The sequence below is a fragment of the Lynx canadensis genome, chromosome A1, assembly GCF_007474595.2.
Source record: "Lynx canadensis isolate LIC74 chromosome A1, mLynCan4.pri.v2, whole genome shotgun sequence".
NCBI classification, from domain to species: domain Eukaryota; kingdom Metazoa; phylum Chordata; class Mammalia; order Carnivora; family Felidae; genus Lynx; species Lynx canadensis.
The window spans coordinates 93270376-93293596 of NC_044303.2; the positions used below are offsets into that span (position 1 = coordinate 93270376).

At 40.3% G+C, this 23221-nt stretch overlaps 1 protein-coding gene across 1 annotated transcript in view; it reads left to right on the top strand.

The window, feature by feature from the left end:
• Nucleotides 1-22834, top strand: part of KCNN2 (potassium calcium-activated channel subfamily N member 2) — a 157138-nt gene extending 134304 nt beyond the window's left edge. The window contains exons 6-8 of the mRNA XM_032592690.1: nt 12979-13106; nt 19414-19483; nt 22232-22834. Of these exons, the coding sequence (XP_032448581.1) occupies nt 12979-13106; nt 19414-19483; nt 22232-22519 (486 nt within the window). The 3' untranslated portion in view covers nt 22520-22834. The remainder of the gene's footprint in view (nt 1-12978; nt 13107-19413; nt 19484-22231) is intronic.
• Nucleotides 22835-23221: the final 387 nt, after the last annotated feature.

Sequence of the window (23221 nt, forward strand, 5' to 3'; positions counted from 1 at the left end):
AGGTCGGATGCTCAACCGACTGAGCCACCCAGGCACCCCTGTTTTTACTCACTTTTGATTTTGGTTGCATATATAAAAGTAATCATGGTTCAGTTGGTAAATACTTCCTAATAGCTCTGTCATTTCAATGTGCCTATTTATGTATAAGGACAGTATTTACAAAATGTAAGCATGGATTCCAGTTGCCTTGCTATTTTCTAAGTCTTACCACCAGACACTATTGTGAGACTTTATTGCATTTGGAAGGTCCACATATAGTCTAGGTGATCTCAGCCACTCGATTGCAGATATCATGCTTTTGGCCTGGAGGTGCCCCTTTAGAATGTCTTCTACTCTGCACAGCTTTCTCTCAACTCCGGAATTTGCTCTCCAAACTCATGAACATTGGTGAATGTTACAGAAAAGCACAAGGAGAGCCATAAATTCAGAGCTGTTAGTCCACATATAATCCAAAATCGTAACAGATGTTTTGTGGATTTTGGATGCATTTCATACTGTACGGTTTGTATTGAGAGTCAAAAGAACTTTACTTTATCAAAAGAACTCTTCCCAAAAAGTCCCCTGTGTAATCCAAACAATTTTATCATGAAGATCATACCTTATAAATTTCATAAGAATTAACTGAATGCCACACTGAGGTAGAAAATTCCATTAAAACACCATATAGCCCATACATCTGCATGTAAATCTTTTCAGCAACAACACCAAAAGCTGGGACAGGATCACAAATTAGAAGAACCAAGTTAGCACACTGAGACAGATTTCCCCGCGTTTCCTAAGCAGGTACTTAGTTTTATCTTAAGAAGGTAAGATGCCATTTCTTTAGATTTACTTTGGGACATCAATATTCCATATCCTACTTACTGAACAGACTATGATGTTAAAATCCGTGAGATTTGTACAGGTCTCCCAGGTTCAGTTGGGAGCCATTCCAGGTTGGTTTTATAATTTAATTAGTTTAGCTCAAGATCACTCAGCCTCAGCACCATTGACCTTTGGGACTGGATAGTTCTCTGTTGTGCAGATGTCCTTGTACATTGTTGACTGGTTAGTGGCATCCTTGGTAGATGCCAGTAGCATTTTCTCTGATTTGTGACAACCAAAAAAATGTCTCTAGACATGGCTGGGACAAAATTGCCCACAGTGAGAACTGCTGCTTTGGTTTGTTATTCCCCAAGGATTTGGAGCCTGGGACAGTCCTCATAGTGGATATTCTTCATATATACTGAATTTATCATAATCTTCCTGGGAATAAAATGTAATTATTTAACAAAATATATAGCATACCTATTAGAGTTGCAGTTCGCCTAATATTGTTGGAGTTCTGTGTTAACTGCTGAGGATATAGAACTGAAATACCAAACTCCAGGACTCAGGAAATTGTAAGCTTTTCTGGTACTCTTCCTTCAGCAAATCAGATATAAGAACTGTTTTTTTGTTTCCTGTACTTGGGGCAGAAAAATTGGCTTGTGTTCTTGCTTATGTTGCTTATGACCCCACCCCCCCAAGCCCATTCTTGGCCCCTTTTGGAGCGCTGTGGATCTAGATGACTTCCATTCGTTTTTATGAATGGGACTCATTTCCCCAAGTGGATCATGTTTTCTGATCTTACAGCTCTTCTGTTACAAGTTCTTGTATACTTTAGCTTGACTCATTATCTATAGGGAATCTGTTTATAGAACGCTTTTTCATAAGAAGTATTATTGTAAATTCAAAATTCACATTCTCCATGATGCTTTATTAATTCTCTTATTTTATTACGCCTCCTTAAAAGTTTAGCTACTTTGCAGTATTACTTCGGACCAAGGGACTCCAAGAAGTCTTGCTGACAGCTTGATTTTTATAGGCAAAATGTCATTTAGTGCAGATACAAATGTTAAAACGTCATTAGAACCAAATATCAATTTCTCATTTATGATACCCATTTCATTATTATAGTCAATACAATATATGAAAATAATAGCCCTTTTATAGTCCTCTTCAACTTAATGAGTACCATTTACTTGGAACTTGATTCCATTTGGTCATTTATGGAATTTCTAAATGACCCTACTTTTAATTTTAAGTTTTTAAATAAAAATTCTAAAATACCAGAATAGTAAGGTCCTGGGCTCACCTCTTCCTATGGATATACCAAGGCTACAACTACAGATAATGCAACTGACTCTGAAAACGACCTGAACACTAACAGAACAGGTCTTCCACAACTGAAGACTTAAAAGAAAAAGGTACATGGAGAAGCAGCGAACATGGACCTGAGAACCAAATTGCCTGTATGGCGACCCATAGGATGGACGGAGGTCACAGGTACAGGGATCCTACCTAAGGCACAAAAGCAGCAAACATCACATAATGGGTATCCCCTGTTACTGGGGACCTTCAACAGAAAGGTGAGTCCCCATACGTTCAGAATTCAAAAGTTGACAGGGCTTACCTCTGAAAGACATGGGGGCCTACAGGCCTCTGAGACTCTGCTCTTAAAGGGCCAGTGCACTGTATCTCTCAGTCCCTCTCAATCCAAGACCCAGCACAGACAACAGACTGGAAAGCACCTAGATTATACATGAAGGAAATTTATTGAATAATTTTAGGGTATGTGCTGGAGAGGCAAGAATGGGTAGGAACTTGTCCAGGAATGGAAGTGCTGGTGGATACAATTTTTTTTTTTTTCTCTCCTGCAGCCTGGGTTGGCAAGACTTTGTCGGAGCCAATTTTGGTACTCTCCATCCTCCTTGCTAGCACTGTTCACCCCACCGCACCTGGCAATCATTCCCCTGAACCAACTACTGCCCCAGGGAGGGGGACCAGCCTCACCTGCCAGTAGGCCCAGAGCAGTCCAGCCCAGGCACAACAGGAGGGCACATGCAACCCACACAGCAGACACCCCTGAAGTACCTGGTTCTGCTGACCAGGGTGGACTGCACAAGTGGGCCCCACAGGATACCTGACTTCTAAGACCAGGAGACTTAGCTGATCTACCTAATACATTGTAACAAACATGGAGAGTGAGACAAAATGAAGGCACAGAGGAATATGTTCCAAAAGAAAGAGGTCCAGGAAGCACAGAAAACCCCACACAAGATGAATCCAAAGACATCCATACTGCAACACAAAATAACTAAAATAGCAAAAGTTAAACAGAGAATCTTAAAAGTAATGGGAGAAAAGCAATTAGTTATGTACAAGGGAAACTCCATAAAGCTATCAGCTGAGTTTTTAGCAGACTCTGCAGGTGAGAAGGGAGTGGCATGTGATCTATTAAAATTGCTGAAGGGAAAAAACCTACAATCAAGAATATTGTACACAGGTAGTTTATTATTCAGAATTGAAGGAGACATAAAGAGTTTCCCAGACAAACAAAAGCTAAAGGAGTTCATTACCACTCAATCATCCTTAAAAGAAATGTTAAAGGGACTTCTTTAAGTGGGAAAGAAGGGTCTTAACAAAATTATGAAAGGAAAAAATTTCACTGGCAAAAGCATATATGAAGTAAAGGTAGTGCATCAGTCACTTACAAAGCTAGTATTAAGGGGAAAAGGCAAAAGTAGTAAAATCAGTTACATTATACAAAAATTAGTTAAGGGATACACTAAAGATGTAAAATATGTCATACACATAGAACATGAGTGGCAAATAGAAAGATAGTGTTTTTAGAATGTCTGCGAACTTCAGCAACCCTCAACTTAATATACACTGTTATACACATTGGATATTATGTATGCACTTTGTTGTAACCACAGGCCAAACACCAGTAAGTAATAAGTTTACACAAAAGAAACAGAATCCTAACACAAAACTACAGAAAGTTATCAAACCAGGAGAGATCAAGAGAAGAAAGAAACAGAAAAACTACAGAAACAACCAGAAAACAACAAAATGGCAATAAGTACATACCTGTCAACAATTACTTCAAATGAAAGTGGACTAAATGATCCAGTCAAAAGACACAAGGTGACTAAATAGATAGGAAAATAGGACCCATCTCTGTGCTGCCTACAAGAGACTCACTTCAGACACAGGGACACATACAAACTGAGAGTGAAGGAATAGAAAAAGATATTCTACACCAATGGAAGGTGAAAAAAATCTGGAGTAGCAATACTTATCTCAGGCAAAATAGACTTTAAACCAAGATTGTAACCAGAGACCAAGAAAGGTGCTACATAATGATAAAGGGATCAGGCCAACAGTCAGGATATAACAATTGTAAATATCTATATACCCAACCTAAATACATAAGCAAATATTAACAGACAAAAAAAGAAAAATTGACTGTAATACAATAATAGTAGGAGACTTTAACACTTCACCTACATCAATGGATAGATCATTCCAAACAGAATCAACCAGGAAACAGTGGCTTTGAACACACATTAGACCAGATGGACTTAACAGGTATATACAGAACATTCCATCCCAAAACAGCAAGAATACATGTTCTTCTCAAGTGTGTATGGAACATTCTCCAGGAAAGATCACATATTAGGCCACAAAACAAGGCTCAATAAATTTAAGAAGATTGAAATCATATCAAGCACCTTTTCCAGCCACAACACTATGAAACTAGAAATCCGTTACAAGAAAAAAGCTGGAAAAAATACATGGAGGCTATACAACATGCTGCTAAATAACCAGTGGATCTATGAAGAAATAAAAGGGGAAATTAAAAAAAAATACCTTTAGACAAATGACAATGGAAATACAACAGTCCAAAGCATTAGGGATGCAGCAAAAGCATTTCTTAGAGGGCAATTCATAACAATACAGGCCTACTTCAAGAAACAAGAAAAATAATAAATACATAATTGAAACTTACATTTAAATAAACTAGAAAAAAGAATAAATTATGCCCAAAGTTAGTAGAGGGAAAGAAATAATAAAAATCAGAGCCAAAATAAATAGAGACTAAAACAGAATAGAAAGGATCAATGAAACTAAGAGCTGATTCACTGAAAAGGTAAAGAAAATTGATAAGCTTTTAGCCAGAGTCTTCATGAAAAAAAAAAAAAAAAAAGAGCAAGGACTCAAGTATATAAAATCAGAAATAAAAGAGGAGAAATAATTAACACCACAGAAATGAAAAGGATTATGAGAGACTACTACAAAAAATTATATGTCAACAAATTGGACAATCTAGAAGAAATGGATAAATTCTTAGAAACATACCATCTTCCAAGACTGAATCAGAAAGTAGAAAATCTGAACACACCAATTCCTAGTAATAAAACTCATCCCATACCAAACCCATGCCAACTACTACTACTAATAAACTGCCAACAAATGTCCAAGACCAAATGGCTTCACAGGTGAATTCTACCAAACATTTAAAGAAGAGCTAACACTTCTCCTTCTCACACTATCCCAAAAGGTTAGAAGATGAAAGAATGCTTCCACATTCATTCTATGAGGCCATCACTACCCTGATTCCAAAACTAAAGACACTACAAAAAATAGAAAACTACAGACCAATATTCCTGATGAACACAGATATAAAAATCCTCAGCAAAATATGAGCAAAGCACATTCAACAATACATTAAAAGGATCATCCACCAACAAAATAAAAAGGCAATCTACTTACTGAATGGGAGAATACATTTGCAAATGATAGATATATCAATACGGGGTTAATATTCAAGATATTTAAATAACTCCTACAACTCAACATCAAAAAGAACAAATAACCCAATTAAAAAATGGATAGAGAGGGGTGTCTGGGTGGCTCAGTCAGTTAAGCTTCCGACTCTTAATTTTGGCTTAGGTCATGATCTCACAGTTTGTGAGTTCAAGTCCCACATCGGCCTCTGCACTGATAGTGCAGAGTCTGCTTGGGAATCTCTCCCCCATCCTGCCCCCCCCCCCTTACTCATGCGCATGCAGTCTTTCTGCTCTCTCTCTCTCTCAAAATAAATAAGCATTTTTAAAAAAATGGATAGAGAACCTGAACAGAAATTTCCAAAGAAGACATACAGATAACCAACAGGCACTTGAAAAGATGTTCAACATTCCACATCATTAGGGAAATCCAAATCAAAACAGTATCAGAAAGACAATATATAACAAGTGTTGGCAAAGATGTGGAGAAAAGGGAACCCTTGTGCACTGTTGGTGGGAATGTAAACTGGTGCAGCCACTATGAAAAACAATATAGTCATTCCTAAAAAAAAAATTAAAAATAGAAATACTATACAACCCAGCTCTGGGTATTGAAGAGTAAAACACTAATTAGAAAGGGTATATAAATCCCTATATTTATTGCATTATTTAAAATAGTTAAGATATGGAAGCAATGTAAGTTTCAATCAATGGATGAATGGATAAAGAAGATGCGATACAGATACACACAATGGAATATTACTCAACCATAAAAAGAGTGAAATGTTGCCGTTTGCAACGATATGGATGAAGCCAGAGTATAATGCGAAGTGAAATAAGTCAGACAAATACATATTCCATATGATTTTACTCATATGTATAAGTTAAGAAACAAATGAATAAACAAAGTAAAAAAAAAAAAGACACAGACTAAAAAAACCAAGCTTTTAAATACCCAGAACCAACTGATGGTTGCCAGAGAGGTTGAGGTATGGGATGGGCAAAACAGTTGAAGGAGATTAAGACACACCAACTTCCAGTTATAAAATAATCAAGTCACAGGGAGGAACAGTACAGCATCAGGAGTAGATTCCATATTCTTGGAACAACTTCGTACAGTGATTTAAAGATGTAACTGTACTTAGGCTGAGCATGTTGTAACATGTAGAACTGTCAAGTCACTATGTTGTACACATGCAACTAACGTCATGTTGTATGTCAACTACAATTTCAAAAGAGTTCTAAAATCTGAATGATCATTCATGAATGATTCTGGGACATAATAGAGAATAAACAAGCACCTAAACACCATACATAGTTACCAAGACGAAGCTTAAAAATACAAGGTCAAGGGTGCTCCTTACCGCTGGAGAAAACTACCACTATCCCCTGAAGCAGTGCGGCAGAAGAAATCCTTTTTTTCTCATGGTCAACAGAGGTAATGATGATAGACATTCTGAAATCTGAACATGACTGTAAAAAAAAAAAAAAAAAGCAGTGTGAGTGTTAAACGATTGATTATGCTTCTGAGAAGAAATGTAACTTTCCAAGCCTCCCATTGTGTTTCGTAACTGAACTGAACAGTTTCCATGAAAAATTATTCACTGTGCACAAGTTTTCAGAGGAACAATTTCACATAGAAATCGTTTCTCTGTTGGACAACATCAGCCACATGAAATACCATGTGTGAAAGTACAGCACATTATGCCTTGCACAGTCTATTAAGGGAGATTGTTCTGTGCAATTCCAAAAGTTTAACATGCCACTCTACAATTCAGAAGTGGCCACGTACCCAGAATAATCTAATGATTTCAAAATGAAATCATTAGCCTAAGGACAATAACCTGTCACTGGGCTTTTAGTAAGATGGGACCAGCAACTTAATAGATTTGCAATTTATCACCCTTCCAGAGATACTATAGCATAGATACTGTGCTATATCTTTTGGAAATGTTATTACTCCTCAGTCGCATCTGAACCAAGAAGAAATCCTGTAGTTTGGCCCTCTGCACACTTTCATTTTGGAAGGAAACTTGAAAACAAGCAATTCTGAGAGCCCAGACGTAATTTTTAAAGTAGCTAGATGTACCACAAAGGATAATTATACATATTAATGTCCACTGTGGGTGTTTCCAATCCTGTTAAGAATTCTCAATAAGATCCATAATAAGAACACCATTATGCAGTTATATAATTTTTTGTCCTACGTATCTCTTAACAAGCGAACAGAAATTCTGGAGGATTGAGTCTCTGGAGCTTTTACATGGTGCTTGGAGACACAGCCCCGTGGGTGAGAAAGCAAAGTGACTGGATCGCTTGACCTTGCCCTGTTCCAAAGCTATAGCACTCACCCAGCCCCAGGTATCTGCTCTCAAGAGGGCCTGGGCGGCATGTGGTCCTAGTGTCCAGGTTTAGAAGTGTGGTCTATGTTTGTCCCCGGCAGCCTGGAGGCATCGCCCACAGCCTGTGAAGCAACATTTTACCCATTTTACCACAGTTACAAGAACGAGAGGTGGAAAACTCTTGTTTCTTAAGTCAGAGGTTATGTCCCTTCTCTTAAATCTGATAAGAATGGAAGCATTGCACCAAAATAAGTCTCTGAAGGGAGAGGCAAGGGGAAACTGGACCAAACAAACAAACAAACAAAAAAATCAATTAAATAACAATCAGAAGAGTCAAAAGCAAAGGAAAACTATAAACAAAGTACTCTTTAAAACAGTGCTTTAATGTGTATCTGTATAGGTTTGAGCAAGGCAAAGTTTCAGTGAAAAGTCAGTCAGCTTTTAAGTGCTTCTGTGGTTTATCAAGTATTATTACACTTAAAAATATATTTTACCTTACGACCTCTGGCTTTAATATTTCATCACTACCTGTAAACGTCAGCGATAGAACATTTCATGACTTTTTTAACTGCAAAGGTGGTTTTAAGGCATCTGGGTAAGTACTGTTATCTTTAATAGTATTATTGATTTTAGGGCTTTTGTTTTCTCAACATAATTGATTATTATTATGCCTTTCAAAATGTTTCTGATGAAAGATTTTAATTGCAATGGAGCATGAGTCAGGCAGAGCAAATGTTCATGTTTTCCTTTTCTCCCTGGCTGTAGGAAGGGATGATGGGAGGGGAGAAGTTTCCTGCTAAGAAAGAACCTTCCCCTCACTCTCCTTGTTTCTTGACATTAGGAAAGTATTGCACAGAGTTGTTGGCTCATTAATTGGCACAAGAATCACTACAGCTACTAATTTTTGAGGGCTAGATCTGTGATCCCGCATAACAACCATCATGGGCTCTAGCATATGGTAGACACTTCATAAATTTGAATTAGTAAATGGAAATTAGGGAAGACGTAGTTAGATCTTACGTCTCTTCTGTAACCTGTATACCCTTCTTATCAAGAGGGTCCTTTGGTCGGGGCACCTGGGTAGCTCAGTTGATTGGGCGTCTGACTTTGGCTCAGGTCATAATCTCACGATCTGTGAGTTCAAGCCCTGCATCAGGCTCTGTGCTGACAGCTCAGAGCCTGGAGCCTGTTTCAGATTCTGTGTCTCCCCCTCTCTCTCTGCCCCTCTCCTGCTCATAATGTCTCTCAAAAATAAATATTCATTTTTTTTTAAAAGAAGGTCCTGTGGTCAATAAATATGTATCTGTGGCTCATGATTAGAATTTATGATGCAGGGCACCTGGGTGGCTCAGTCGGTTGAGTGATTGCCTTCAACTCAGGTTATGATCTCACGGTACATGGGTTCAAACCCTGCATCAGGCTCTGTGCTGACAGCTCAGAGCCTGGGGCCTGCTTCAGATTCTGTGTCTCCCTCTCTCTCTGCCCTCCCCTGCTCATGCACTCTCTCTCTCTCTCAAAAATAAATAATAAAAACACTAAAAAAAAAAAAAAAAAAGGAGTTCTTATGATACAATGTATACACTATGGTACCAAATACTTAGCGCAACCTATGTCCGAAGCCCTGAGCTAGGGAGACACAAAGGTTAGTGACAATACCCCTGTCCTCTGAGAGTCTATAAATGCCCTCGAAGGGCAGGACAGAGCTCTAGGTTTACACTGTTAGACGTCACGGCAGCATTCTTAAGTACATAAGCAGAGGAAACTTTCCCTCCAAGTCAACTTTTCTTCTCCAGTTTCCCCTATAAGTTTTCTGTCATGGTCATGTAACAGATAGTTCCCCATTGTTTGAGCTTGTGAAACACTGAGGTGCTTTCTACCCTGTCCCTTCCAACCCAAAGACAGACCAGAAAAACATATTCCAGACACATGTGACCAGTAAGCAGAGAGCATATATTTCTACTTTTGGACACATGTCTTGTGACCGCTACTTTGAAAAAGCAGCAGATGGGATGCTTCCAGAGTTTTCTTCCTGGGTTTCACCACCTATTAGAGAGTCAGAAAGGGAAATGTTTCAACATAAATGCCTGTGTTTCACAGTTTTTAAAAGCAGCTGTAGGGATTTCATTTTCAGACGAGGAATCATGTTCATTTTTAGCCTGTCAACTACAATGAGCATTTTGTGCATGTGAACCCTGCAACAAAGAACTTGGGGGTTTCACTCACCCCCATGAATTCAGAAATTGAGGTTCCCTACTCCCCTTCAGCCATTCCCCTGCCATCCCAAAGAGGAAAAACAATCATATAAAATACACCGATGACAAGCAATGAATCGCCTTGTTCAAGATTTAAGGACTTGGGTCATTTGGCGTTTGCTGTGTGCGGATGGGAATCCAAAGTGAAATCAATTGTTTTGTTCTCTTGCAAACGTTACTATGTTCAACTGCTGTGTTATGGTCCCACCTGTTTTTACCAAGTTTTCTAGCTTCCTCCTCTGTGTCTTGAGCTGATAAAATCAGGGAGGGGGCGGCCACCCAGCCCCCTTGCCTTCTTCCAGGTGGTAAAGCTGTTCAGAGAGCTGAGACCTCGCTTAACTGGCCCTTCTGCTTCCTAGTGTGGAAGGACCCTATTCCAACCCCAGTCAGTGTTGGCCAGTAACTTCCCACCCCTCTCCCTTTAAAAGCAAGGTCCTCAGGGTGCCTGGGGGGCTCAAGTCAGTTGAGTGCTCCAATCTTGATTTCAGCTCAGGTCATGATCTCACGGTTTGTGAGTATGAGCCCCATGTTGGGCTCTGTACTGGCAGTATAGAACCTGCTTGGGATTCTCTCTCTCTCTCTCTCTCTCTCTCTAAACAAACAAACAAACAAACAAACAAACAAACTTTCATTTAAAAAATGAATAAAAAATAAAAGCAATGTCCTCAACCGTTAGCCACTTATATAGTATCCTTACCTCTGAAAAGAACATGAGGACCAAATGGAAAAGCATTCCCTACCCCTGTAAAGAAGAGAAATGTGTTTCCATGAGAATGAAGAGCAAAGAATTTAACTGGAACACCTTTGGACTTCACTGCGGATAGTGGTGCTGCTTCTCAGATGCTCTGCTGGTGCTCAGCACCTGACGTTTCATTTTTCCACTGGTCTCAGAATGCATGCTCTCTGTGCAGGCTCTGATGAATATCCAGAGAAAGTGCATTATAGACCAAAGTCAGTGCTAAAAGCAGTTTTAGGAGAGCGTCGTTTTCTTCAAATGGGTTCTAGCAATTTCCCTCAAAAAGAAACCTTTTCAGCAGCGTGAAAAAGATTCACCGTCAGCTACCAAACCTGATGCTTTTGGTGCTCAAAGTCAAAAAATACAGATACCTCCTTGGGATCATAGTTGTCATGTAATTTTAAGACTCTTCCTTATTGAAAGTCTAAGGCCTGAAACAGACTTGAGTGATAATTCTCTGTACTTTTCTCATGTAGGGAAGAGAAAACTAAAGTCCTGCAAGGGTTAGCTCATCCCCTTGACTTCACTTGGTTAGTACAAAGTCAAGAACTTAGAACCCTTTCTCAAGTCCAGTTTGTGGCTCTCTCTTCCCTACTACAGTGCCTTTCTTAAAAAGTGGTCTTCCTCCACCCAACCCCCCAGCCGCCTGCTCTTTGTGAAACAGCCTTTATCCATCACTCAAAAGAATTCAATGGATCAATTTCTTAGAGTAAGCCATTAACAACAAGCTTAAGGGGAAGCTCTGGGTCATCAGAACCTGTAGCGTGAGCAAGGAAGGACGAACTTGTCCGTGGCTGGGCCTTTATCAATGTCCAGAAATTGATGAAGAGCTAATCACAAAAGTAAGTGCTTGAATATTACTAGGAAGTATTCATACCTTCCATCAACCACAGTAGGTCTCAGCCGTGTCATTAAAACACTTGTATCGGGCGCCTGGGTGGCGCAGTCGGTTAAGCGTCCGACTTCAGCCAGGTCACGATCTCGCGGTCCGTGAGTTCCAGCCCCGCGTTGGGCTCTGGGCTGATGGCTCAGAGCCTGGAGCCTGTTTCCGATTCTGTGTCTCCCTCTCTCTCTGCCCCTCGCCCATTCATGCTCTGTCTCTCTCTGTCCCAAAAATAAATAAACGTTGAAAAAAAAAAAAACCACTTGTATCGTTTAGGTTTGTCCCATCCGTTTGAAATGCAGTGTACTCAAATTAACCCACAAAATCATGACAACATAGACTGTCAGCTCATTAAAGCATGCTAACAGTTTGCTGAGTCACTCAGAAAGGGCAGAAGAATAGGTCTGCTTGGACACTGAGCAGTGGAAACATGCCCTTCCTGTAGTTTACAGCCAAAAATGCCAAGCAAGCTTGCAAAAGACAAGATTCACCTTGGCCTTCTGGCATTTTGCCTCTCTCCAGGGAAATGGAGAACATGGGGAAAACAAATGGAATACAAGGTGCAGAATTCAGCACCTCTTCCAACCTCCCCCTGACGCCCCCTGCAATGTTGCCAGACAGGTTACAACCACCTCTTGCTTTTTAAAAGAACTGGTTGGATGAAAATGTTCCTGATGGGTAGAAGTTAGCCCAGAAAGAGATCAGTACCTCCCTAATATTTCAACCTAAATGTTGTGCCAGACAGATAGAGGTACCTTTTAAAATGCACAGATTCAAGAAAAATACTCTTTTGAGAAATAGTTACTAAACAGAGCTAGAATTTACCGTGATCTTTGGGATTAAGAATAGGACCCCTGGGGGGCGTCTGGGGGGCTCAGTCGGTTAAGCATCCAACTTCAGCTCTGGTCATGGTCTCATAGTCTGTGAGTTCAAGCCCCGCATCAGGCTCTGTGCTGACAGCTCAGAGCCTGGAGCTTGCTTCAGATTCTGTGTCTCCCTCTTTCTCTGCCCCTCCCCTGCTCATGCTTTGTCTCTCTCTGTCTCAAAAATAAATAAAAGCTTAAAAAATATATATTAAAAAAAAAAAAAAGAATAGGACCCCTGGCCATGTTTGCAAAGGATTCTGCTCTGGGAATTTATCAACTGCTTTGTTTGTTTGTTTTCTTAACAGGTGAAAAACGCAGCTGCCAATGTACTCAGGGAAACATGGCTAATTTACAAAAATACAAAGCTAGTAAAAAAGATAGATCATGCAAAAGTAAGAAAACATCAACGAAAATTCTTGCAAGCTATTCATCAGTAAGTACCATTTTTCATTCATTGTCATCCTGCTTTTTGTAACTCTGGGTCTTAATTTCCCATACTTGGTTATTCTTCTTTTGTGAGAGGGGGAAAAAAGAAAACACTGTCATGTGTGTTCCCAGAAGACATTATTTGGCAATTTAATAATTCCATAAATGAAATGCTGAGAAAATTGTCAGTTCTTTTTTGGACTCAAAATCATCCCTTATTGGGAGCAGAGTCATTTAATATATTAATTAAAATGTCTTCTCAGTTTCTCTCTTTAGAAACCTTATTTTCAGTTGCAATTGTATATCTTAATATAACTTATTTATTCATATGGCTTGCCCTTGGATGTTTCGTTTGTATTGACTGCAAAATCTTGAAAAACATTTAATATTTTATGATCGCTCTGGGTTTTTTTTTAAACAGGCTGCCGACATCTTTGTATGAAGGCAGTACCTACACTTGATTTAATACTTGCATTTTTAAACTAGTCTTTACTCAGGACATAGGGGATTTTCTATTTGCTGTATGTTCATTATAGATTTTATAGTGCCTTTTACAATGATTCTGACCTTACGGAGGCCACCATTATTCCATATGCTTAAGTTCTTTCATGTTATCTTGTTTCTATGCTATATATAACTATCATAGACTTTGAAAAGACAAATGTCTATGTAGTAAGTATCAATAATGACTTGAAAGCCACCAGCTCTTTCTCCCCCAGGCTGGCAGCATCCTTACCGTAAGTACATTCATGTGGGCATCAGTCTCGAGGCCGTGCAGCCTTGCTCTTAACTCAGTGGCATTTCTGTATGGGGAAGAGCAGCTCAGTCACATGCGTGGGTCAGAAACGTGGCTTTTCTCATGCAGCCTACCAGGGCAATCACAGAAAGGTGGGTAAACGCTAGGTGTCTGGATTACACAGTAAGGTGGGTCTTCTCGGAGCTGCCTAGCACAGCAGACCGGAAAAGCTCTGAAGCTGGAGTTTTTATTTTGTATATTTAGGTAGTTCATAGGTACTGTATCACACTTCACATTCTATGGGAAATCACTAAGCATTCAAATGCTACCCTTTAACCTCTCCCTCTGACTATGTTTTTTGAATAACTATCGCTGGAAATGTGGACTGCGTCTAGAAATTGCTGCCTGCCTTAATGAGAATCAAATCCAGGCACTCTGAGATCTACAAGAGAGGGAGATTCTGCATGGATGGTAGAGTGGCCAGCCCTCCTGGCCACTCAGAGCTATTCAGTCATGATCTTGCCACTACCAGCACCAAAGTGACATCATTTCACCTTTAGTTCTGTGACTTCACACCGGGCCCACAACTGTGCTTTCTGTCCCTTGTAAGGAAAGGCTAGAATCTTAAGGTAACACTCTTTCAAAGTGTGGGAAATTATAAAAGCGAAACACAGAGGAACATGTAGGAGATCTGGCTCACACAGGGAGCTGCTTTGCTGAAGCTCATGGCCACCTTTATAACCAAATACCCACCCTGTGGAGCCTCCACATCTTTATTCCTTCAAGTTTAGATCTCAGAGAGCGAGTCCCCTAAGGGATGCTGGGCCTTCACTTCTGAGGACAGGCCTCTCCCTCCAGGGTCACCAGACATAGCCCTCCTGGCACAGAGGGCATTCCTACACACCCACAACCATATAGGAACCTAACATTCGTAGAAGAAGTATACACGGTATAATGTATATATACTGGGAAAGCATTCTTTGTACTTTTAATGGTTTGCCACTAACCTATACCGCTCAAGTATATTAAAAAGAAAACTTACCTTTGTTGGTGTGGGTCTATGGGTCAAGCAGCCACATATCCCATGTCCTCCGGGATCGTATTTATAACCCTTTCTATCAGAATGATGTACCTATTAAATAGATAATGAAATGAAATTGGCCTTTGATGCCATTGGTGAGTTTTTATATCTAACAAAAACACTGGGAAAAAATGCTTTGGTAGTTTCTGTAGTAATTTTGTAGCCACATGTGAATGGTGGGTATTTATACATTTATATTTTTATTATGAAATGCATTCATGCTGAAACCTCAGGGGACAGACAGCTTAGGGATGGTCGCTGTAAGTTTTTTTTTCAACTTTGTTCTAGGTTTGAAAATTTTTATAGTATGCTAGGAAAAAATATTTGGGGAAGCAAAGTTGACACATTGTCCCTAAGCCATTGTTAGATTGCTGGAAGGTGGCCTGGCCCGATTTTAAGAGTTTCAAGGTACAGCTTATGTGGGTCTTCCCAATGCTGCTTCAGGATAGAGTAACAGAGGAAACCCCCCATGAATTCTTCTGCTTCTTTGGCATTTCTCAGTCTGTTTCTTCGGTAGCAACATGAACTTCTAAAGTAGATGAGCTTCGAGCAGCTCAAATGTTCTGAATTGTTTTTATGATATAGTCTTGGGGTTAGATTTCCTTTGAGGTGGGAGGGGTACTTTGTAAAAAAAAAATACAATTAGAAATTTATATGGGCTGGGTTTGGCTAGATGATTCTAATCGTGCATAATCTCTCATTTTAAGTTAGTGATACAGGAAAGCACACAGGGCTCGATTCTTAAGGGCAAGACTCCCATTGCCTCCCATTCAGACACAGTGAGACCATCAGCCTTGGTGAAATGGCATCGGGTGAAATCAGACCTTGTTGCTTGAGGGAGAAGTTACAAACTCATTTGATAGAGCTCTCTCCCTGGCCTCTCCCATCCTCCCGTTTGACCTGAGAGCTTTTCCAGAGCTCTGTCTGGACTCCCCTCTTTTCCAAACTTCACAGCCTCTCTCCCTGACACGTGGCCTCCCTCGTCTCTGGTGGATGCCTGCTTCTCCAGGCTTGTGTCCTCTGTTTCACTAACGGATCTGTCTTTTTAGATCATCACTCAATGCCTTGAAGCATTCTGTTCCTAAATACCTTTGAATACTTTTTCTGGTATCAACTTTAACCTTAAAGCTCATCACTCTTCTATCTCAACCGTAGACTCAGCAGTCGACATGAACTTGTCTCAGAGCCGAGAAATTCAATACACATAATTTCTCTAACACTGAGTTTCAGATGACCCACCTGTCAGAAAACCAGGCTTCTAAGAAGCCCCAACTCGGAAGAGATGGACGCCGTCCAAAAAACACCACCAACATTATAATCATCCTACTATGTAGAACACTGTCCTTTTAACCCCATGACATTCATATTAGGTCAAAACGGTTCCTACAGTTTACTTGGACATCGTGTATCAAAGAGGCCGTGATGACTTCCTAGAGGGTCTTCCTTCTGAACCTCGTTCTGGAGGAAGCGCTGTATTTCAGGGGCGGGACGGAGGGGGGAGTCTCAGCAATGAAGGATGATACCATAAGCGAACCGTGTTTTTCTTTGATCACCATGCCAAGATCCTACAGAGCCTTAACAGGATCTCTCAGCTAATGAATCGAGCCCCCTGTGCACAACTGAACACCACACTGTGTTACTCTGTTCTGGAATATTTTACAGTTTTCTTTTCTTTTGTTTTGTCTTTTTATTTCAACAAAATGAAAATAGAGCTCGGAAGTAAGTTGTGTGAGCCGCTCCTCTCGACATTTGCAGAATTTTCTACCGGCTGCATGCATCCAAGCGGGTCCTTTATTTGTGAATTTCAGTAGTCTGATTGCTGCTATGGACATGTGATCCAAAATCATGATACTTTCCTGTGATAAGTGAAGTTCACAAGGAAGAAGTCAACATACGTTCCTTATTCTTCTTTTTTTTGCGGGGGGCGGGGGGGGGGGAGAAAGTAAAATACACATGCATGTTACCTTTTATTCTGGCAGCTGCAGCTTTAAGTAGGCTTTTTCTACCAGTTCTAGGGTACAGTCTCAGGAACAGCAAGGCAAGATGATTTAAGTTCAAGGAGCTTAAAGGGATTCTGATTCAATAGGGGGCTACCCTATGTCAGCTTTCCAGATTAGTGGAAAAAAAAACCAACAACTGGGCAAAATTCTACTGTCAGAAACATAATATATGGTAATTCAAGAGCAGAGTACCCACCTCAGCTAAGGGACACGCACTGGCCCTTTCACTGGGCTTGCCAACCTCAGGGCCTTGCCTGCACTCCCAAGTGGTTGGAGGCTTCTGATCTGGTTCCCCAGACTTGAGTCATTCATGTGCTAAGGGTCCCATTCCTTGAATTTGAAAATAAAGCTTGGTGTAAATCATTATCACAAAATGGCTAACCCAACAAAAACAAAAATGAAACAAAAACAAAAAGCCGCTCCTGCTCCCAGCAAAGAGAAGGAGAGGTCGCATCCACCAACATTTGAAACACTGGGGTTGAATTCTAGCCATGGAACTGCTGCATGCAGGAAGCACTCAGCTGAAATCCTGCTCTCTTTTCAAAAAGGAGAGAAGAGCAGGTGTTGGGAGATAAAAACAGGAGAGGACCAGCCTGAGACATTTTTCTTGTAATAATCAAGAATTGGAAGAGGATAAAAGGGAGTAACTGTCTCTCCATCTGGTTTAGTATTTAATGTCTTCTGGTTTGAGTATCACATAGCCACCTCGAACACCTCTGTCGGTACAAATACAGCACTTTAGAAATACCATCCTATCCTAACCCACTTCATTTCATACATTAAGAAACTGAAGGTCAAATAGGGCCAGGGAGAAGGGAGTCCACATCTGACACTGTTGCTCTCTCTAGTACATTTCTGTAGAATGACCTCACACATGTTTAAAGGGTTGTTTTTTGTTTTTCGTTTCTTGCAGGGGGGAGAGGGGTGGAAGGGGACTTGTTTTTAAAAGGTGTACATCAAGAATTGTAATCCTGTGAGTACTTAGAGAAGCCTATCTCAACAACATGTTAGATTCGAATACCTGTTTGTAAATTCCTTTTACACTTACACCCAGTCCATCTCTATAATAGTGTAGAAAAAAGCCAATTAACTTACTTCCAAGCATTCTAATAGGGAAACACAGACTCCCAACGGCAAGTGATAACCTTAAGCTGTTTTACATTGTTAAATATCATGTTATAGGCAGGTGTCAGTTAAACCCATACTGGCAGAAGGAAGTCTGTCTTCACTGTCAAGCAGACTTGGTGACATATTGCATAGCGTAGTTTCAAAACAAAATCACTGCGCACTACTGAACATTTGTTGTAAAAATCTCCCTGGCAGTAAAATCTTGCCCTGTGAATTTTTCATCCTTTTTTTTTGTAACTACCTTTCGTTGAAATTGGGAAATTATAAAGATTACTGTCTCCAACATCGACACTATACTCTGTAAATGACATGTCATTTACAGGTAATAAGGTTAGCATGGATTTTGTTTTTTGTTTTTTGTTTTTAAACTAAGTACCCAAGAGAAATGTGCTTCTCATTTGGAGCATGGCTCGGATTGTTGGCTTAAAGAACAAACAACCCCTTTTCTCCTGTTGGAAAATCTTAATTTCTTTGTAGGGAGTAAGCACCCAATAAATATGTTTTCAAAAATATTATAGTAAATAAAGTAAGGACTAGTAAAAGTCATCCTTAAGAAAGATTTTTTTTTAACAGCAGTGTTTTGACTGTCAATCAGATATATGCACTGATATTTAAAAGCATCTAAAAGTAAGTTTACAACCAGAAACCCCATCTGTCAGACATTTTAATTGTCCGCTGACTTTTATCTACAAGAAAAAAATTAAGGGAAATTCTCCCAAGGAAATGGCCTGGCTTCCCTTCAAATTCGATGGCAGTTTAAGATAAAAGTCGAGCAAAACACAATGAAGAATAAGAGACTTATGTGTTTTGGGTTCTCTTGCTGCTGGTTGAATAAAAGTCTTATTTTTGCTACTAAGAATCTCACTTATCACTGTGTTTTCATCAGGTTCAAATACCTAACCCAATCCATCTCAAACTGAACAGGGCTATCCTGTGTATCTAGTCATGTAGGCATAGGAAGGTGCTCACTGCTCCAACATTGATGAAAGTCTAGTCGCTTTGCCTATTTCTTCCTATGTCTATTTGAAATGATACTGGGATTTTAAGGAATGTTTTGGCTTTTCTCATATGGTTAAGTCCTTATGAGCCTCTCTCCCGATTCAACTTTTAACTCCCTGGTAAATAGTTGTCCTAAGGACACCTCATCTCTTACTCTCCTCTCTCTCTCTCTCCTTTCCTTTTTGCGGTGTTGGGGAAGCATGCTTCTCATTGTTCCAGATACATAACCAGTTTGAACTTGACCCCCAAATGTTCAAGGCATTATCCATGCAGTTATTTGCTCTTGTCGATTTTATGCATGCTCTTTGGAAGGCGTTATGACAGCAGTAGACAGGAAGGAACCCTTCTGACTTGAGATTCTGTCTTTTAGATTAAGAAGTGTAAAAATGGAGCAGAGGAAACTGAATGACCAAGCCAACACCTTGGTGGACCTAGCAAAGGTAAGCATGGGTGAGGTCTCAGCCTTCATGGTGAGGTGTGTTGGAATGAAGCCCTGCACGGTGACTGATAATGCACTGGGAGGAGGATACCCCAACTTTGTGTTGCACATCAAACCAACAATTAGCCCTAACATGATGGTCCACCTTAAAAGATTTTTCTTCACATGCTCTTTCCCTATATAAATTATTCAAACCCCATTCTAAAAGCCTTCCTACTTACAGTGACTTGAAAGTACCGTGGAAAATGTACATGGAATATGAGACAATACCATTGGGTTTCATATTTGTCCTTCAGTCTCCTCCCTCTGAGAGGAGAACTGCATTCTGGGTTTGACCATGACCTTCAGGGCTCCATAGGACTCATTGATAAAATTATTGTTTTTTATTTACTTTTAAGCCAACTCAGAAGACTGTGAAATAGTTTTTTAAGAACATGGACATCATCTTTTAAAAAAAAAGGGAATCAGTTTTCATAATTTATGATTCTTTTTTCATTATTTAAAAAAATCATACTACTTTTTAAAAGGACATTAATAGTTCCCAGATTCCTCTTTCACACTTATAAGATTTATCTGGTTGATTTTTGGTTGTCCCTTTCAAGTAAATTCCACTTTAAAAATATGAATATTTAGGGCTGTCTGGGTGGCTCAGTCAGTTAAGCATCCGACCCTTGATTTCAGCTCAGGTCATGATCCCAAGGTTCATGGGATCAAGTCCTGCGTTGGGCTCCACACTAAGCACGGAGCCTGCTTAAGATGTTCTCTCATGTGTGTTCTCTTTCTCCCTCTGCCCCTCCCCCGCTCACACTCTGTCTTTCTCAAAATAAACATTTAAACAAATATTTTTAATTTGTTTTAATGTCTTATTTATTTTTCAGAAAGGGAGAGACAGCAAGTGAGCAGGGGAGGGGCAGAGAGAGGGAGACACAGAATCTGAAGCAGGCTCCAGGCTCTCAGCTGTCAGCACAGAGCCCGATGCGGGGCTCAAACCCACAAACCATGAGATCATGCCCTGAGATGAAGTCAGACACTTAACCGACTGAGCCACTCAGGCTCCCCTAAACAGATATATTTTTTTTAAATATGAGTATTTGTCATCAGTGACCTTCCATTTTCCTGAGCTAGGTCCAAAAGAGGTATTATAGCATATATGGAAGTTTTTAGCCTTTTAACACAAATGCTTTTTAAAACTTTTTTTTCAACATTTATTTCTGAGAAACAGAGAGAGACAGAGCATGAGCAGGGGAGGGGCAGAGAGAAAGAGAGAGGGAGACACAGAATCTGAAGCAGGCTCCAGGCTCTGAGCTGTCAGCACAGAGCCCAATGAGGGGCTCGAACTCACAAACCGTGAGATCATGACCTGAGCCGAAGTCGGACGCTTAACCGACCAAGCCACCCAGGTGCCCCTTAACAACAAATGCTTTTAAAGGGGCCTCTCTCAATACATTTTGTTGTTTGTTCGATAAATCAGCTATGTTCTTTATAAAGCTTCCAATATCATCTATGAAAATCACACCTCTTTGTCCTAGTCTCATAAAATAACACAAGTAAATCATATTCATTTTCATGTATATCAATAACATACTATATAAGCATGTAAATGTTGAATATTTGATGCTTTTTAAAAAAGTGTTTCTTTACTTTTGAGAGCGAGAGACACACACAGAGCATGAGAAGGAGAGGGGCAGAGAGAGGAAACACAGAACTCAAAGCAGGCTCTAGGCTCTGAGCTGTCAGCACAGAGCCCGACACGGGGCTCAAACTCATGAACTGTGAGATCATGGCTTGAGCCAAAGTCGGATGTTTAACCGAATAAGCCACCCAGGTGCACCTGAATATTTGATGTCTTATGAATAGAAGATAGTGACATCCTCAACAACTTACCTGTAGGACAGCATACATATATCATACATATAAGGTGGGTAGCACATGTGAGACTGAAAGATGTTCTCGATTAATATTTACAAACGTGGCTCTCCCATAGACACACCTTGAACAAAGATGGGGCAGACTCTTACATCACTGTAAGGTCAAATGATAAAACAGACCACTTGGAAATAATATAACATTTTACTAGATATATAATTGATAATGATAAGTATATACTGCATAATGTCATCTCAGGAATATATCTATGAGGCAAGACACTATTCCTTTCAAAGTATTTCTTTAGTGCTGTGCTTACTAATACGGCTCTAGCGCTGCCATGCCATAGGGGTTCAGTATTTTCTGAATGAATGGATGTTGTTCACATAGCCTCCAGACTATGTAGTAAAAAATAAAGCTAATGCACTCTGTCTCCGTGGCCAAACTCAAATGAGGTGCCTGTATCATGAACAGTAACTCCCTTATTCAGTTGGTTCATTTATCACCATTAAGAGGTTGTGAAGCAGCTAAGAGCACATTTTGTTATTTTTTTTTTAATTTATTTTGAGAGCGAGAGAGAGAAAGCAAGCACAAACGGGGGGGGGGAGGGGGGAGAGAATGAGAGAGAGAGAGGATCCTAAGCAGGCTCCTCGCTGGCAGCACGGAGCCCAACCTTGGGCTCCATTCCATGAACCGTGAGATCATGACCAGACCCAAAATCAAGAGTGGGTCACTTAACCGGATGAGCTACCCAGGCGGCCCTCTAGAGGGAAACAAGACAGCTTCAACAAAGGGTTGAAGAGAGCGGACAGCTCACTTCCTGGGCAAGTGTCGTGAAACCTTGAGTTCCTGTTGCTCTACCCGTGTCCGCCCTGTTTTGCAGACCCAGAACATCATGTATGACATGATTTCCGACCTAAATGAGCGGAGCGAAGACTTTGAGAAGAGGATTGTTACCGTGGAAACGAAACTGGAGACTTTGATTGGCAGCATCCACGCCCTTCCTGGGCTCATCAGCCAGACCATCAGACAGCAGCAGAGAGATGTCCTGGAGGCTCAGATGGAGAACTACGACAAGCATGTCACCTACAACGCCGAGCGGTCCCGATCCTCGTCCAGGAGACGGCGGTCCTCCTCCACAGCGCCACCAACTTCATCAGAGAGTAGCTAGAAGAGAATCAGTTAACCACAAACTAAGACTTTTTGCCATCATATGGTCAATATTTTAGCTTTTATTGTAAAGCCCCTATGGTTCTAATCAGCGTTATCCGGGTTCTGATGTCAGAATCCTGGGAACCTGACACTAAGTTTTAGGCCAAAATGAGTGAAAACTCTTTTTTCTTTTCCTTTCAGATGCACAAGGAATGCACCTATTATCGCTCTATAGATTGTTCCTCCTGTAATTTCACTAACTTTTTATTCATGCACTTCAAACTTTACTACTACATTATATGATATATAATAAAAAAAAAAGTTAATTTCTGCACATACCTGTTTGGTCACTTGACATTTCTAAAGGTTCACTTCCCACATTATTTGCAAGCTAAAATGACTGGTTATTGTCTGATATGTGTTGATACCTTTGATCACCCAATGTCTGGCCGGTCAGAAGACGATTTGCCATCACTCTGTAACCTATTCATTCGCTAACATTTTCCCCATTATGAAACATTATAGTCACATTTCATTTGATACAGCCAGCTTATTATTCTGAGTTTACAGTGTCTCATTTTTTTTAAGTTTATGTATTTTGAGAGAAACAGAGAGGATGCAAGTGGGGGAGGGGCAGAGAGAGGGGGAGACTCTCAAACAGGTTCCACGCTGTCAGCACAGAGCCCAATGCCAGGCTGAGATTCATGAACCATGAGATCAT